The sequence below is a fragment of the Apus apus genome, chromosome 2 (genome assembly GCF_020740795.1).
Source record: "Apus apus isolate bApuApu2 chromosome 2, bApuApu2.pri.cur, whole genome shotgun sequence".
Lineage (NCBI taxonomy): Eukaryota > Metazoa > Chordata > Aves > Apodiformes > Apodidae > Apus > Apus apus.
The window spans coordinates 214,126-229,895 of record NC_067283.1 but is presented as its reverse complement, the minus strand read 5'-3'; the positions used below and the strand labels follow the sequence as shown (position 1 = coordinate 229,895).

Below are 15,770 nucleotides of genomic sequence, written 5' to 3'. Positions count from 1 at the left end.
TGTTCTTTGGTCAAGATGTTTTTTTTCAGAAGAGGCAAGAGATTGGGAAGGTTGAAATGCAATTTTTGGCTGTTGGCATCAGGCAGTGGGATCACAGGAACTGGAAGAGTTGTTCCTCCTAATGGATTAAAACTGGAAGAGAGGAGATTTAGGTTGGACATTAGGAAGAAATTATTTAGTGTGAGGGTGGGGAGAGCCTGGCCCAGGTTGCCCAGAGAAGCTGTGGCTGCCCCATCCCTGGCAGTGTTGAAGGGCAGGTTGGATGGGGCTTGGAGCAGCCTGGGCTGCTGGGAGGTGTCCCTGCTCATGCAGAGGGGTTGGAACTGGATGATCTTCAAGGTCCCTTCAAACCCATTCTATGATTCTGTGATCTGGAGGCCATGAGTGTCACAAGGGCCCAGGCTGGTGAAGGTGGCATTGCCCAGGCTATTCACTTTGGTAACTGGCTCCTGCAGCTGCTGTGAGGGGTGGCTGAGGTGACTCTGGCTGCCCAGGGATTCTTCTGCAGCAGCCCAGGGCTCTGGGTGGCTCCTCAGTGTCCACATCAAGTCTCTGCCCTGTGTAAGACCCAAGAGAGCAGGTGGCCTTTGGGGACCAGCAGGGGAAGCCCTCAGCTGTTCTTGCAGCTGAGCTGGTGGCAGCAGCAGGGACAGGGGCTTTGAGGTCGGGTGTTCTGCAGAAACCCTCCCTGTTAGTCCAGGGTGGTGCAGTTTGAGCCCCAGATGCTGACATCAGTCAAAGGGTCAGGGTCTCCCTGGAGCCCTCCAGCAATCTGTGGGTGGAGAAGGTTGGTTCCTGGGCTCTGACCTGTCCCTTTCTCCCTTCCTCCAGTGGCTCAGAAGGTGGTGGCTCTACGGAAGAAGCAGCAGCTTTCCATCGGTCCCTGCAAGTCCCTGCCCAACTCACCCAGCCATTCATCTGTCTCTGCAGCCTCCATTCCTTCTGTTCACATCAACCAGGTGGGAAGCGGGAACGGGGGCAGCCCGGGACCCCAGCTGTGTCCCCACATCCCCAGTCACTGCACAGCAGGGTTAGCCTGGCTTCAGTCTCACACTGCAGCCCTGGAGGAGCTTTGGAAAGAGCTTTTGGAGCCTCCATCCGTAGCCCAGACCAGCTTGGTCCCTGCCCTGAGGCAGTTTTGTGTCCAGACCTGGACAGGCTCAGGTTGTGCTGTGCTCCTGGGGCTGGAGGGACCTGGGGGGCTCTGGTGGGAAACCAGAGCTGTTGGAGGGAAGTGAGGCAGCTGACAGGAAAGTGCAGCTGACTGGGAGGCCTTTCTGAGCAAGGAATATTGATTGATTGCCTGGCTTGTAGCGTTGTAGCAGTGTCAGCAGCAATGATGGGCCGTGTCCTTCGACCTTCCTCCCTCTGTCCTCCCTCCCTGTACCTGCTCAGCCCCTGCCTAATGCCCTGTCCTCCTTAGGGTTTGCCACAAGTGCAGGCAAAAGTGAATTTCTGTGCTCCAGGCCTTTTCCAGTGAGCAAAATGGGGCACCTTTCACAGCTCAGAGCCAACTCCAGTGTCCCTGTTTGTGTCCCTGTGGCAGAATTCTCCTCCCTGCTCCTCCAGGGGAGGATCAAAGTTAATTTTTGTTCCCTGGGTCTTCTGTGGCTCAACCACCGACCCGCTGCAGTCATCTTTGCCCTGGTGTTTGCACATCTCCCTGCCATGAACAAGAGCACTTCTAAAAATAGAGTATGAAGTACTGGAAGGGCTGAGCAGTGGGAAAAGGCTGTGAAGTATTTCCCTGTTCATACTTGGGCTCAGGAATGACATTCTGGAACTGCTGCCCATTGTCCTTGGATAAAATCCAGCTGGCTTTGAGAAGCATGGGTTCTCTGATTCCTGGTGTTTCTGGCACGGGCCTGGGCAGAGCAGCCCATGCTGTCTGGGTGAGGGGGCTTGCTGCCCGCGCAGGACACACACCCAGCAGCAGCACAGTGACCAGGCACTCGCAGCAGGGATGCAGAAGAGCCCAGAATCGCTGCTTAGGAGGGCACGGAGGTGGTGACACAGCGAAAGGCATGGCAGGAGCTGGAGCAGGGGTCCCTAACTTGGCAGAGCTGGGTGCAGGCAGCTCCAGGGTCCTGTCGGGGGCTGCTCTCCAGCTCAGGGCTGCAGAAGTGCTAGAGCCTCTCGTGGGGTGGGCGCTGGTGGCCTCACTCCTGGGGAGTGACCTCAGCTCCTGGCACTGAGGTGCCCCGTGGGGCAGCGCTGGGAGGAGGGGGACAGGCTGCTCCCTGCCAGGGAGGACAGAGAGTGACACTTCACAGGGCAGTGCCACGGGCTGGCTGCTGCCTGAGGGGATGGCTCTGGCCAAGGTTCCCTGCTTGCCTTCACTAGTAAGGGAGCAGGAGCTGGCACAGGGAAAAGGACCTCAAGGAAGGATTTGGGAACACAGGATTTAATGTGGAGATGAGATGGAAAGAAGCTAGAGGACATAGCTGAGAGCTTTTGTTTGCCTAGTCCTGCAGCTGGTGTTGGTGTGGGCAGGCAGGGCACACTCAGGGACAACAGGATCTCTTTTCCCTCTCGGCAGCACTGGTGGGATCCACAGAACCTTGAGTGCTGGGCCTGGGGGCCCTGGGAGCCCGTGCCCTGCTCTGTTTGGGTGTCAACATGCTCGTCCCCCCAAAGGTCCCCCCAAAGGGTTGCTTAGGGCAGGCAGGAGCTGGGAGCCAGCCCTGTCTCTCATCCTAGTTCTGGGGACATCCTTTCTGGAAGTACTTGGATGCTACTGTTTGAGCCAGAGTAACATTTTTGGCAATGTCTGTTAACCTGTCTGGTCTCCTGGCAGTCTGGCCAGCCCGTTGCCATTCCTGGTAGAGACACCAGAGGACCCTGGTGATTTAGTCACCCATCAGTCTGGAGGACTTTCTTCTCCTGTCCTGAGGTGGTGGCTGGTTTCCAAACCCAGGTTGCCAGATTGGCAGGGCTCTGTGACAGCATTGCTGGGTGAAGCGTTCTGGTGTCCTTGGGCAGTGGATCATTCATTCTCTCCATGAAACAGCTCCTGAACCAGCCAAAGGCCCTGGTTTCATTTCTGTTTCTGGGAGTTTTGGGGTGTTTTGCTTTTATTCCACAGCAGTGCCTGGTGGCTCAGAGGACACAGGTCAGCTGTGGTCAGGGCTTTCCACCAGCACTCAGGAGTGGGCCAGACCTGCTCCTCAGGTCTGTGACCCTGAGTACCATGTTCAGCACCTCCCTGGTTCTCTGGAGTGGCAGGAGCCAGGGCCACCCCCTGGAGTCCTGTGTTCTCCCTTGGGGACACCAGGCCTGTTCCTTGGGCATTCCCAGCAGTCTGAGGGATGCAGATCTGCACCCCTTGGAACACTCGGATCTCCGAGGACCCTGCAGCCCCACAGAAAGCTCTGGAGTTCCTGCTGGTTCGGGCTCTGCTCTCCTGTGTCCTGCCTGCACCCGTCACTGGGCGAGCAGGTTAGATGGGTTTGGGAGCCCCGTTCCTGGCGTGGCCCAACTTCCACCCAGCTCCCTTCTGGCAGCTGCCTGTCCCCTGCCTGCAGGCTGTGGGTGGGGGCTTCCCGGGCCAGTGGGTGCTTGCAGTACTTGCAGGTATTCCACCTGATCTCCTTACTCTTGCTACCCCTTTCTCCGTCCTTCTTCAGGCACTCGGAGGTGCCTCTGGGAGCACCCCGGGCTGTGGGGTGAGTGGGTGAGTCCCCATTGCCTGTTTGCTGTGGGATGGAAATTTGCCTTTCTGCCAGGGGGCTCATTCCCAGCAGCTGACAGGAGGGAACAAGGCACCCCACGCTGAGCCTCAGGCTGGTGGTGGGAACTGCCTGCTCCTCAGGGCCCTGGGATGTCTGGCCATGCCCAGCCCTGCCCATCTGCCCTCCTGGTGTGGGGCCACCCAGTGTCACAGCTTTGCTCTGGTGGCCTTAGTCTGTGGTCCTGCATGAGCTCTTGGGTGATACTGGGAAGTGCATTGACCAAGACTTCAGTAAGAAAGCAGATGAAAGGTGTGGGAAGGAGAAGTTGGCAGATGAAACGAGGCACCAGGGGCAGCTCGTGCAGCGTGTTCCCGCAGGGCTCGGTCGGTGCCTGCCCTGGCAGCTGAGCCAACAGGCCCTTCCATCTCCTCCTTGAAGCCTGTGGCCTGCTCAGCTCGCCATGTCCTCCATCTCTTGGGCTGTCCTCTCTTCTGGCCTCTTCCCTGTGCTGTGCAGGCCCTCAGCCAGTGACTGCTCTTTGTTTGCACCCTTCTGTTCCGACTCCTTCACAAATTTCACTCCTTCTTCTGCCTCATACCTTTTTATGCCAAGAGTTACTACATCTGAGGTTCAGCTGAGTTCTTCCCTGCTCAGGCACCCCGTGGCACTATGGATACTCTCTGAAGTTCCCAGTATCCCCCCATTGCACACCAATGGGAAGGATTTGTCCTGCGGGTTTAACCAAGTTTTCAGCTTCTGCCGTGTTCCTGGATTTCGACAGCGACCACAGGTGGTTGTTCAGGTGGATCAGCAAAACACCTGCCAGGAGCAAAACCAAGGTGTCTGCCCAGACCTGTCACCTTGTCAGGGCTCTCCCACACCCCTGTGGTTTGTTCTGGATCCCTGCTGAGGCCTTGGAGCAGTCTCCTGAATTCCTCAGGGGAATTTCTCCTCTGCCCCAAACTCAGGGGGTGGCACCAGCCCTCACAGTCACCTTTGCATCCTTCAGCCCCAGCTCCTTTCCTGGGCTGTGGGTGTCTGCAGGACTCTGGCAGGCTCTTGTGTCCTTCGTGACTCAAGAAAGACACCTTGACTTGTCTCCAACACCAGGCAAATTTGTGGGCTAAGGGAAATTGTTCTGGCCTGGCAAAAATTATAGAAGAGGTTACAGAGAATTTATTAAATGTAAAGTACAGTTTAGCAGGGTTCCTTCTAGAAGCTTTAGTGTCCATCACCTCTAATGTCCATAGGGTTTGTCCCAGCTGCTGTGGCAGGAGCTGAAACTCTGCAGCCTCTCCCAAACTGAATCCTTCGCTCAGTTGTAGCTTCATAGAAGTGCTGACGAGGTTACTGAAGTACCCAGAGCAGAGCCTGAGAGCACCTCAGGGTGGTTCCTGGGCCTGGAAGCCTTGCTGGGCTCATCTGCTGGGGTGGCAGGTTCTCTGTGCTCAGCACAAACCATCACTTCCCTCACACCTTGAATCGTTTTCTTCTTTTGAGGTGGTTTACACATTATGCATCAATTAAGTACTGATTGCACAGGCTTTATTGTGGCTGCTCCTGAGTGGAGCTGCCTGGGCAGCTCTCCTGGCCTCACTAGCTCTTGCCCCCTGCACCTCTGCTGCCAGCACAGAACCTTCCTTGTGCAGCACTCAGCCCTGCTCTGCAGTTGTCTCTGCTAATGGCTCAGAAGTCACTGGCAGGATGGCAGGTTGTTCTGCTTCTCCATGTCCCTGGTTGTCCTCTATCAGCCTCTGGAGAAGCTCCCTGGTGATCTTCATTCCTCCGATGAACCTCTGGCCTCTTTCACACAGAGAAGTACAAGCAGAGCAGGTTCCCCCTCGTTCTGCTGCCAGAAGCTTTCCTGTCTCGAGACCTGTCCATGTCCCGTGCTTGCAGGAGGCCACCTGCCCACAGCAGGGCTCTCCTGAGGCCACAGAGTGTGGCCTCCAACTCCTCAGCCTGAGCCCTGTGAGGCCCTTTGGGTACCTTTCCCCCCGAGCTGGGCTGGCTTTGAGGATCTGTCCCTTGGTGCTGCCTGTTCTCCAGTGTGGGGTTTGGGTCTTCCAGACCCACCAGGGGCCTGTGGCCTTCAAGGACACTTGGTCAGGGCAGCAGGTCTGCCCACAGGCTTCACCTCCACCTCCCTGCTGGGGAAGGGTGTTTTCTCTGGCCTCAGGCAGCAGACACCTGCTGCAGGCATGTTGCTCCAGAGCCTGGGTAGCCCTGGTGAGCAGGGACACACTGAGTTCCCAGAAGCATCTCTCAGGTCCCTGGATGCAGCTGTGAAGGAGCTCCATCTCGGAGCAGGATTTTCCTGCAGCACACCTTGCTGCCCTCAGTCAGCAGTCCCTTGTTCCACCTCAGAGAGGACAAAGTTGGGCTGAATCTTGGACGGCTCTTCTTTAAGAGAACTTCTCCTCTGTGTGTCTTCTCCCATTTCTCTCATTAAAGATGAGACAGTCCATACCTTGAGTGAAAGTTGCACCCTTTGAGGTTATCCCTCCGTGCACACGAGTGTTTTCTCACTGGTAGATGTTTGCATCTGCCTGCACTTTCTGCTGTCAGCAGTAGGTGGGAGTGGAGGAAGTCCCGGGCTGTGGATGTGGCTGCTCTGTGCGCTGGGAGGAGGTGGGCTGCTCCCTGCCGGGGATGTCGGAGCTCTCCTGGCCTTCTGGGGGCAGCTTCTTCAACGTATTTTTGAAATACTGTTAAAAGATCAGCAGAACTGCCAAAGGGATCTCAGGCTGCCGCGTGCCTCTTTGTGGTAAGACTTTCTGGGCTGCAGATCTGAAATGCTTGTGTCCCTTGGGACCTCTTGTAAGCCATTTCCAGAGCTTGTGTGAGCAGAGCAGGAGGGAACAGCTACTTATCTGGATGAAAAGTGTCACTGAGATGGCTGCCCAAACTGCAGTTAGATCTGCCCCCTCCCTGAAGGCAGGCAAGTTGTTGGTGAAAATGCAGCGTGTTGTCCCACATGTTCTAAGACACAGGCCACTGCAGCCGAGGCCATGCTGGTCCAGAGGTGTGTGCCACCCTTGGTCTGCTGGGGTAAGCCCCAAGCCTGTGGCAGGGATGGATTTTATGTAGAGTGTGAGCTTGGCTTGTGGTACCCCAGGATGTGGGAAAGGGGAGGACGTGAGTCTCAGGGACACACATCCCTGGGGGGGCCGTAGCTGTCATGAGACAGGGGAGGGACCGAGTGGGACTTGGAGCCAGGCAGGCTCTGGGATCTCAGAGCTTCGTGTCCAACAGTCCCTGTGGAGAGGAGAGTTCTCACCAGCACTGTCCAAGGGATGGCTGCTGCAGTCCTGTGTCGGGAGAGGGAGCACACCGAGGTGTCCTCAGCCCTGGCCCTCAGAAGGCAGCCAGTGGCTGCTGCGTGGAGCTGCCTGGTCCATTGCTGCCCCTGTGCCTCTGCTCCAGGCCTTTGTCTGGAAGGGCCTCCCTGGGCCAGCAGCCCAGGGTCTGCCCGTTTGCAGAGTTCTAACATTTCACTAGTGGAACAACTAAAGCAGAAAGAGGGGGAACAGCTTTCCCGAGATCCCGTGTTGGGCAGGAGTGGTGCATGGCGTGGGATGTCTCCCCATGTTGCATTTTTTGTCACCCCATGCCCAAGGCTGCGTAGGTAGAAGGTGTTTGGGGCAACTGCTGGTCTCTGACCGTCCCCTCTGGTCCTGCCCTAGGCCACCAATGGTGGAGGAGCCTTCAGTGACTACTCCTCCTCCGTGCCCTCCACACCCAGCATCAGCCAGCGGGAGCTGCGGATTGAGACCATCGCTGCCTCCAACACCCCCACCCCCATCCGCAAGCAGTCCAAGCGCCGCTCCAACATCTTCACGGTAAGTGCCCTGGGGCGGAGGAGCTTTGGGAGGAGCTGTCCCAGGGTCAGGCACCGAGAGGGAAGGGAGCAACCCTCGGCAGGCTTGCCCCCAGGGCTCCGAGCTCCGGTCTCTGGGTGACACTGGCTGGACTGGCCAGGGAGGGACGGGGTCGGGGACCAGAGCAGGAGTGGGGGTCTCCCCACAGGAGGGTGCGTGTGTGGCAGGGAGGGAGGGAGCCTCGGGGCCGTGGTGCTGAGAGCTGCTGCTGGTGGGTGTGTGTGCCTGGGGAGCACCCCGGGAGCCCTTCCTTGCACGGGCAGGGGTGTGCGTGGGGTGTGCTGGTGTGTGCGTGTGGGTGAGCAGAGCTCCCTGCTCTGTCCTGGGGAGAGCTGCCCGTGGGGCACAGCACCAGGCACCCCTGCTGCTTGTCCCCTGAGCGTGGCACCAGGCCCTGGTGACTGGGCCTGATGTTGGGTGCCAGCTGAGCTGAGCTGTGCTGTGCTGTGCTGGTGGAGCTGTCAGAGCCCAGTGCCTGGCACCAGCCCCACTCCCCCCAGCTCCCCACCCCACCTCAGGGTGAGGAGCAGCGTGCTGAGAATGGCCGTGGGGCCTGGAGGGGGGGAGGCAGAGGGGACCAGCAGAGCCCCCGCTGTGTGGGGATGTTGCAGCTCTGGTCCCTGCTGGCTGACTCAGCCTGCCTCTCCGCACACTCCACGCACACACGGTCCACGCAGCGTGCACACAGTCCTGCCCACACACCTGCCTCACTGCCAGCACAGCCCACCAGTGTCCCTTGCTGTCAGCACACACACTCCTAGTCCCCATGTCTAGCATAGATAGCCTCTGTTCCCCATGTAAACGTGCTCCTCTCCCCCTGGTGCCCCTGTAAATGTGCTGGGCTCAGGCCTGTCTCCTCCCCATCTAAATGTGCTTTCCAGCCACCATTGCTCAGTACACCCGTGTCTGCTGTCTGTGGAACTGGCCACCACAAAGTCCTTGTCCATGTTGCACTGTGTTGCCCTGTGTGAACAGCTGCCATTGCTCTGGGCCCAGACCACATCAACTCGCCGTGCCCCATCCCTCTCACTGCACCACTGGCATCCCAGAGTCCCTGGCTCCTCCTGCTGGGAGCGTACCCACCTCCCCCAGCTCCTGACACCCCTGGCAGCACCAGCTCTGGTGTCCTGAATGCTCCCCACTCTCTGCATCCCATACACCTCCCAGCTCTCCATTCGCCCGCGTTCGCGGCCGCTCCCTGTGCTGCTGGCGGGGGGCTGTCCCTGACACCCCCTCCCCTGACGCATGGTTGTTGCCCACCAGCCCTCCCCTCCCGCCGTGCTCACGTCTCCCTGGGATGCTGCAGGTCTCCCGTGGATGGCCGTGCTGGCCGCAGGGGTGTCCCTGCCTCCCCCCTGTCCCTCCTGCTTGCCGCTCTGCGCCGCGCGGGCGCTGCCACCACCCCTGCCGGTGCCGCGGGCTCCGGACGCGCCGTCACTCATGTTCACGCTCTCACTGCCCTGGGAGCCCCGTGCTCGGCTCACTGGGGGTGGGAGGAGGGGGGTGTTTTGCTGTGGGGCTTGTGCTTCTTTGCTGTGGACGTCCCCATCCGTCCAGGGCTCTCACTTGCTCGCTCATCCCGGGCTCCAGCTTGCTCGCTCTGCTGTGGGGCTCGGCTGTGCTCGTGGGGCTGGCGCTCGCCATGCTGCTGGGGTCACCTTCACCTGCTTGCTCCCCTGCTGGTGCACATCCATGGCTCGCGTTGAAGTCTTCACCCCATTTGGTCGTGGCAGCAGCAGCAGCAGCAGCTCCCAACAACTCCTCCCACGGTGGGACAGGGAGAGCAGGGAAGGGAAGGCTGTGTTTCTGCCACTAGCTTCTCCCGGACAGGCAGCGTAGGTGTAGCCAGCAGCCCCCGTCCCCGCGGGGTCCCCAGGTGGGCACGTGCCTCTCTGAGGTCCGGGCTGTGCTCCCCTCGGTGCCGGGAGCCGCTGCAGCCCCCGTCCCGAGCAGTGCCCGGTTCCTTCGGCCCAGTCCCCCCTCCTCCTCCTCCTCCTCCTCCTTTCCTCTCCTCTCCCGCTCTTGCTCCCCTCCTGCTTCCCACGCCGATTCGGGGGGTCTGCCTGCCCGAGACCACCAGGTGGAGCCAGGCCCTGCCCGTGCCCCGCGGCCGGACCCGCCGCCCCTGCTGCTGCCCGGCCCGCCCGTCCGCTGGCGCCCATCGCTGAGACTCGTGTCCGTGTTCTGAGTATAACTTGCCAAACTCTTTATTCTTTCGATATTTGCAGATATGTGCCACTGTTTCCAACTTTTCATCAACAAAAAGGCCTTTCCAACTCCTTCCAAATTAGAAGATCCAGGTGGTTACACACGGCACCTCTGTACAAATTCTCTCACTTTTCATTGCCTCTCCAGGGCCGGATAAGGGATGGGCACTGGGATTGATCTAAGATTAGAGGCTCGCCCGCCCTCCAGCCAGCATGGGTCCCCCCCTCGGAGACACGCAGGAGCCTTTTAAATCCCCCCAATGTAAAGTCTAGGAAGCGCTGAGACGGCCTGCGCCTGCACTTTAAGCTGGGACATTTCTGGGCCTGCTGGATGCTGTCTAGGCACTTTCCATGCTCGGGGATGCCAGGCGAACGACCCTCATGGGATGGGAAGACCTGCAGACCCGCCGGGACCGGGCGACAGCAGCGAGTGGAGCTGGATGGGCCCAAAGACGCTTTGCTGCTGCCTGCGGGAGCTGCTGTTGGCGCCTGCCGCTAGCACCCAGCTCCCTCCTCCCTCCTGCACCTCCTGCAGCCTGCATGGACTCCTGCTCCTCCTCCTCTTCCTCCTCGCAGCAGAGCAGCCATCTATGTCTCTTTAGTTTTCTTCTCTTTCAATCTCTTTGTTTTGTTCTGGGCCCAAAAGCAAGTGAATCGGTGTCCCAGGCGCGTGGGGCTCGTGTCCCTTTTTGATCCAAAGCACATGGGGTGCTCCCGGACTGAGGGGGTGTGTAGGCCGCTCCAGAGGGACGCTGCCGCTGCCCTTCTGCCATTGTTGTGATTCTGAATGTATTGATTGTGCTCCATGCCGTGTATGACTTGATATTTTCCTCTGTCCTAAGCACTTTGAATGAGTTCTGCTCAACAGACTGTATATTTCATATTGTATTTATTGGAGTTTGCTCTCACCGCAGCCGCCCTCGGGGGCTGGCGGGTTTTGCTCTCAACTCTCTAGACGTGTGATAGATATTTATTGTCCATGCTCTTTTGTAAGGGGCTGGTATCTCTGCCCGGTGACCTGTGCTACTTTGTATGGTGCAAGTGTGTTAACAGAATAAATCTGTTGGATTAGTAGAGGTGTGAGTTCCTTCACTGCCTTAGCCTCTCCTGCTTCCATCCATGCTCCACCTGCATCCCATGCCATCTCTGTCTGTCGCCATGTCCTGTGTGCCCCTGCGGGTGGGGGGTCAGAGGTAGCCCCGTTCTGCTAGGAGGACAGCTCTGCTTGCCGTTGTGGGGGGAGAGGACAGCTTGCCAGGGGACAGGTGGTGGGGTGGCCTGGGCTGGAGTGTCCCTAGAGGGGACGGGCGAGACACTGGCTGCTCCATGTGCTGGGAGACCTGGCCTGGGGGAGAGTGGTCTGGTCTGGTTTGGTCTGGTCTGGCAGCCCTCTGGGGATGGTGGGGCTGCGTGTTCCCCTCTCCGTGCCCCTGTCTCTAACAAACCTGTGTCTCTTCTCTTCCAGTCTCGGAAGGGCGCGGACCCGGAGCGGGAGAAGAAGGTGCTGGAGTGCAAAGCGGACAGCATCGGCAGCGGGAGGGCCATTCCCATGAAGCAGGTTCGATCCTCCCCCTTCACCCGCAGGCGAGAGCAGGTTCCTCGGGGGATGACAGGAGTCCTTGTGGTGGGGTTGGGGTGCCTTCGTGTGGCACAAGGCACAGGAGAGCAGAGGATCTGGCTGCCCCCCAGCCCAGCACTGGGCAGCTGTGGGGGGCTGCTGGGGGTACTGGTGCAGGCCCCATATCGTGTGGGGTGCTGCTGTGGACCCTGTGCCGTGTGTGGGTGCTGGCACAGACCCCACACCCTGCTGGGGGTTCATACGTGGACCCTGCTCTGTAGCCGGGTGCTGGCACGGGCCCCGTGCTGTTCCTGGGCCTCGGGGCTGCTCCGGCTGGTGCAGCGGGTCCAGCAGGTGGCATCCGTGCCTCGCACCCTGCCCCCCAGCCCCTGCTGCAGCTCCCCTCCTCTCCTCTGCCCCTTTTCCTGCGCCTTTCCCTGCCCCTGCTCCGTGCTGGCCCAGCTGCCCTCTTGTGGGACCAGGACACTCTCTTCGCCATGACCATGGCAAAAAGCATCGTGCACGGTGCTCCCAGCATGAGCTGTTGTGAGCCAGAGGGAAGCAGCCACTTGCTGTGGAAGCAGAGCTCTCAGCTCCTGCCTCCTGGCTGCCCAGGAAGCTCGGGCTGCCTGGGTCTGAGCCTGAGTGTTGCCAGCCCCCTTGTCCATCAGCTGGATTGCAGTGATGGGGAATGTCCAAGTGAGCCCAGACGTGTGGGTTGGCTGGATGGTGTTTCCACCAGGACTCCCTTGCACTGCTGGCCAGGCTCACGCGTGCCCTGCTGTGCAGCCCCAGGCTGTGCAGCCCCAGGCTGTGCCTTGCTCCCCGTGCCCCCCATGTGGATCCATTTTCCTTCCCGTGGCCCAGCTGGCCTCTCTCCACCGCAGCTCCATCCTGGGCTGGCTCAGCATGGCTGGGGCAGCGGGGCTGGAGAGCAGGGCTGGGCAGGGCTGGGGGTCTCACACGTGGGGGCTCTGCTTCCAGAGTGCCCAAGGTCTGTGCAGCCCCAGCAGGAAGGAGCATGTCAGCTGCATGCCAGATCAGGCCCTTCTCTCTCTGCAGCACAGATCTTTTTTTAATCTCCTGCTGGAGCAGGGACCAAGGCTCCTTTAACTGTTTCAGTTGCTGCTGAGTGCTTGTCCCCTGTCCGCAGGGCTCCCTGGCTCCCAGCAGGGCTGGCTGCCCCTGCTTGCTCTCCAGAGGGGACTGGTGCTGGTGATGATGGGCAGAACCTGCCCCAGCAGCCCTGAGCTCTGCCCCGGGCGCTGGAGCTGCACAGTCCAGGCCCCCCATGCTGGGCAGTTGGTCTGAGGGGCAGCACCTGTCTCTGCCCAGCATGGGGGCAGTGGTGGGCAGGGTCTGCAGAGAGGAAGGTGAGGCTGAGAGCAGCTGGGGCTGGAGCTGGGGCTAACGTGGCTCCCCGAGCCGTGGTGCTGGCTGCATGAGGCCTTGTCTTTGGAGTATTCCATGGCCTTTAGTTTCTGGACTTTGGGTTGCTTTTTCTGGGATTTCCCCTCTCTCAGCAGGATGAGATCTTTCCTTACCTGCTGCTGTGTCTCTCTGTGTTGCTAATGGGGCCTGGCCTTGTCCAGTCTGCTGGAGAGTGCAGTGTCCTGGGTGATGATTGAGTTGTTCCTTGCTGTAGGCAGAGCGGTGCTGTTGAACAGGTGGAGAACTGAGACAGACACAGGCCTAGATCTGCAAGACCAGGCATGCAGGTCATCCCTGTGCTCTGCTAGAAGGAGGTGCCTGGGTTCTTGGTTCAGAACCTGTATGAGGTGCCCAGTTTGCACAGTGGCAGCTCGGAGGAGAGCCCGGAGCAGAACATCGCCCTGTGAGGTCTGGGTTGGTGCCCAGGCTCAGGACTGCACCTCCATAGACAGAGCTGCAGAAGGAGGTTTTGCAGAGGAGATGCTGGCAGTCTTGTTACACACTGAGGCTGAGGAAGCAGTGTCTGGTTGGAAGGGTGGGCACCACTCTGTGCAGATGGCTCTGCCGCTCTGGCTGTGCTGCACCAGGCTGGTGTGTGCCCCGGGGTGCTGGGGCACGGAGCCCTGCCTGGCTCTGGGGGTGCTGTGGCCCTCTGAGGCTCCTGCCCTCCCACTGCTCAAATTAAGCTGTTGTTCTGCAGCACCTCGGGAAGGCAGAGCTTTGTTCCCAAGGGGGAAAATGGGCCAGTGTCCACGTGCAAGTCAGGGAGGTAAGGTTGGTGTAAACATGCAGCACAATACATGCAGAGTGACACCAGAGTGCTGCAGCATCATCCCTGCTCTGGCCCTTTCCTCCAGGAGGAGCAGTGACTTTGTACCACCGGTGTGGAAAGGAGCAGAGACTCCCAGGAGCTGTAGCTCTGTTTCACAAAGATGGGGATAGAAGGTGGTTGCTCTGCTGTCTGGTAGGGACCTGCCCCTTCCAACTGTGGAGATCCTGTGGTTGCCATCTCTGTGAAGGCAGCAAAGAACCAGGGTCTTTAACTAGTTCTGTACTCTTACATGGACTGGTGCTCCTGCCTAGCCATGAAAGAGCAGAGCAGTGGGTCATTTGTAGGGCTGTAGAAGCAACCGTGTAGGATCTGCCTGGGTGCTTGACCAGTTTCTGGCTGCTTTGGACTCCTCAGCACATGCACTGCTGGGCTGATGGCAGCAGATGCACTCAGTGCTTTGGGTGTCTGCTCAGAGCCAAGTCAGGTGGCTGGGAAGGCTGGCCAGCTTGAGGGGGACGCGTTGGGTGTTGCAGAACATAGTAACGTTGGTGGAGACTTTGCTTGGCCAAGAAGGGACATAAGCTGCCGCAGTGGTGTGGTGGCTGGCTGGTACTTGTCACCACCTTCTCCAGCACAATTGAGAACAATGCCTCTGGGTAACCTGCTTTGTCTCCCTTAAGCCCCACACACACCTAGAAATGACAGAAATCCCCAAGGGGACAGGTGACACTGTGGATGCTGGGGCCTCTCCATGCCTAGGACAGCACCTCCTCTCCCTCCAGGCTGTGGCCAGTGCCTCTGCTGGTGCTGCCCTGCTCCATGGACTTGGGATCCCTTTGCTGCAAAATCAGTTCCATGATACGTAGGTTTGGATGGTCTTGCAAGCTTGGAAGAGCTTCTTCATAGCTGGACGCTTGTCTCTGAGAAGTGGGTTAATTAGGCCGGGAGACTGAGCTTCCCCAGCTGTTGGTTGCTAGGAACAAACTCCTAATTGCACATGTACCAGGTTTGTTCTGGGGAGGCTGCTCAGGCAGCCCAGGGGTCCCTGGTCCCTGCCCTGCTCTCTTTGGGCCACACACTCCAGCAGGGCCCAAGGCGGGCGGCTCCTCCTCCTGGGGAGCTGGGATCATGCTGGGAGCTTAGATTACATTTAAATTGCCATTTGCATTTTCCAATCAATACGCGACTTTACAATTAAGTTTGGTGTTAAAATTCTTAGCAAAAAGTGAGTGGAAGGGAGATTTGTGGAGTAAATGAGTCCTTCGGGGGCCATCGCTGCTCCCTGCTTCATTACGCCGCATATTGCTGCTGCGGCGGCTGTTCCGGGGCTGCCGGGGACCTGGAGCAGAGGGGAGAGGAACCGGGTCGGGCTCTTCCCTCCCATCCCTGGCTGCTGCTTCTTCCCCTTGTGCACGACTTCCACGCTCGGGGAGAACCCTGGGGAAGAGCCATTTCTTGCCAGTCCTTCCCCGAGAAGCAGAGGCAGGGAAGGCGAGCGTCACAGGTCTCGGCAGAACCGGGTGGCCGGGGGTCCCTGTGCGGAGCTGGGGACACTGGGCAGGGGACACGTGGGCTGGGGGGACCCACCTGCCTCTGCCCCATCCTCTGCATCTCACCAGGCTTTGTCCTCCTCGCCACATCTCCATTCTCCCTGAGCTGCTGCAGGACTTCCCCCCCAGGAAAACCGAGGTTCTCTGGGCGCTGCCGGGGTGAACCCCCAGATCTGCCATCAAGGAAGAACAAGTTGGGCTTCAGGGTTGTAACCTTGGTGCAGTCAGCACAGGAACACGGTTAAGACCTGGAATCCTCTGGGCTCTGTCCCCTGCCTCAGTCTCCAGCACAGCAGCAAACAGCAAGTCTGACTGAGCCCCTGGGTTCCGCTCCTCCTTTCCAGTGTTTGGCCTTAAGGGCCCCTTCCCCTCCCCCTGTTTTATTAGATGTTTACTCAGGCTGTGTAGTTGCTCCCAATTTTGGACTCTTGTGCCTTCTGGCTTAAGAAAATGGGCTGCCAGTGCTCGATTCCCTCTTTCCAGGTCTGGTTTTGCTTGTGTTTCAATTTGCCAAGTTCCAGATTTGTAGCTGAACTAACTGCAGCTGAACTCTTCTCTGCAGACAGCGCATTTTTGGGGCTTGGTAGAAGATGCAGCAGCCTGGAAGTGTTGAAGTAGGTATTTTTGTAGCACCAAGGTGTATCGCGTCGCAGACACGTCAAGGAGGGGAGAGGCAAAAGTGGTTGTTGTGCAGTGTGGA

General features: G+C 59.0%; 1 protein-coding gene across 3 annotated transcripts in view; it reads left to right on the top strand.

Annotated features, from left to right (window-relative positions):
- Positions 1-15,770, top strand: part of AGAP3 (ArfGAP with GTPase domain, ankyrin repeat and PH domain 3) — a 117,430-nt gene that overhangs the window by 56,469 nt on the left and 45,191 nt on the right. For 2 of the 3 annotated variants that reach the window (XM_051611000.1, XM_051610999.1), the window contains exons 7-9: positions 832-959; positions 7,358-7,513; positions 11,225-11,317. In XM_051611000.1, the coding sequence (XP_051466960.1) occupies positions 832-959; positions 7,358-7,513; positions 11,225-11,317 (377 nt within the window). Of the gene's footprint in view, positions 1-831; positions 960-7,357; positions 7,514-9,780; positions 10,834-11,224; positions 11,318-15,770 lie in introns of those variants that run through there. The other variant, XM_051611001.1, reaches the window with a different exon arrangement.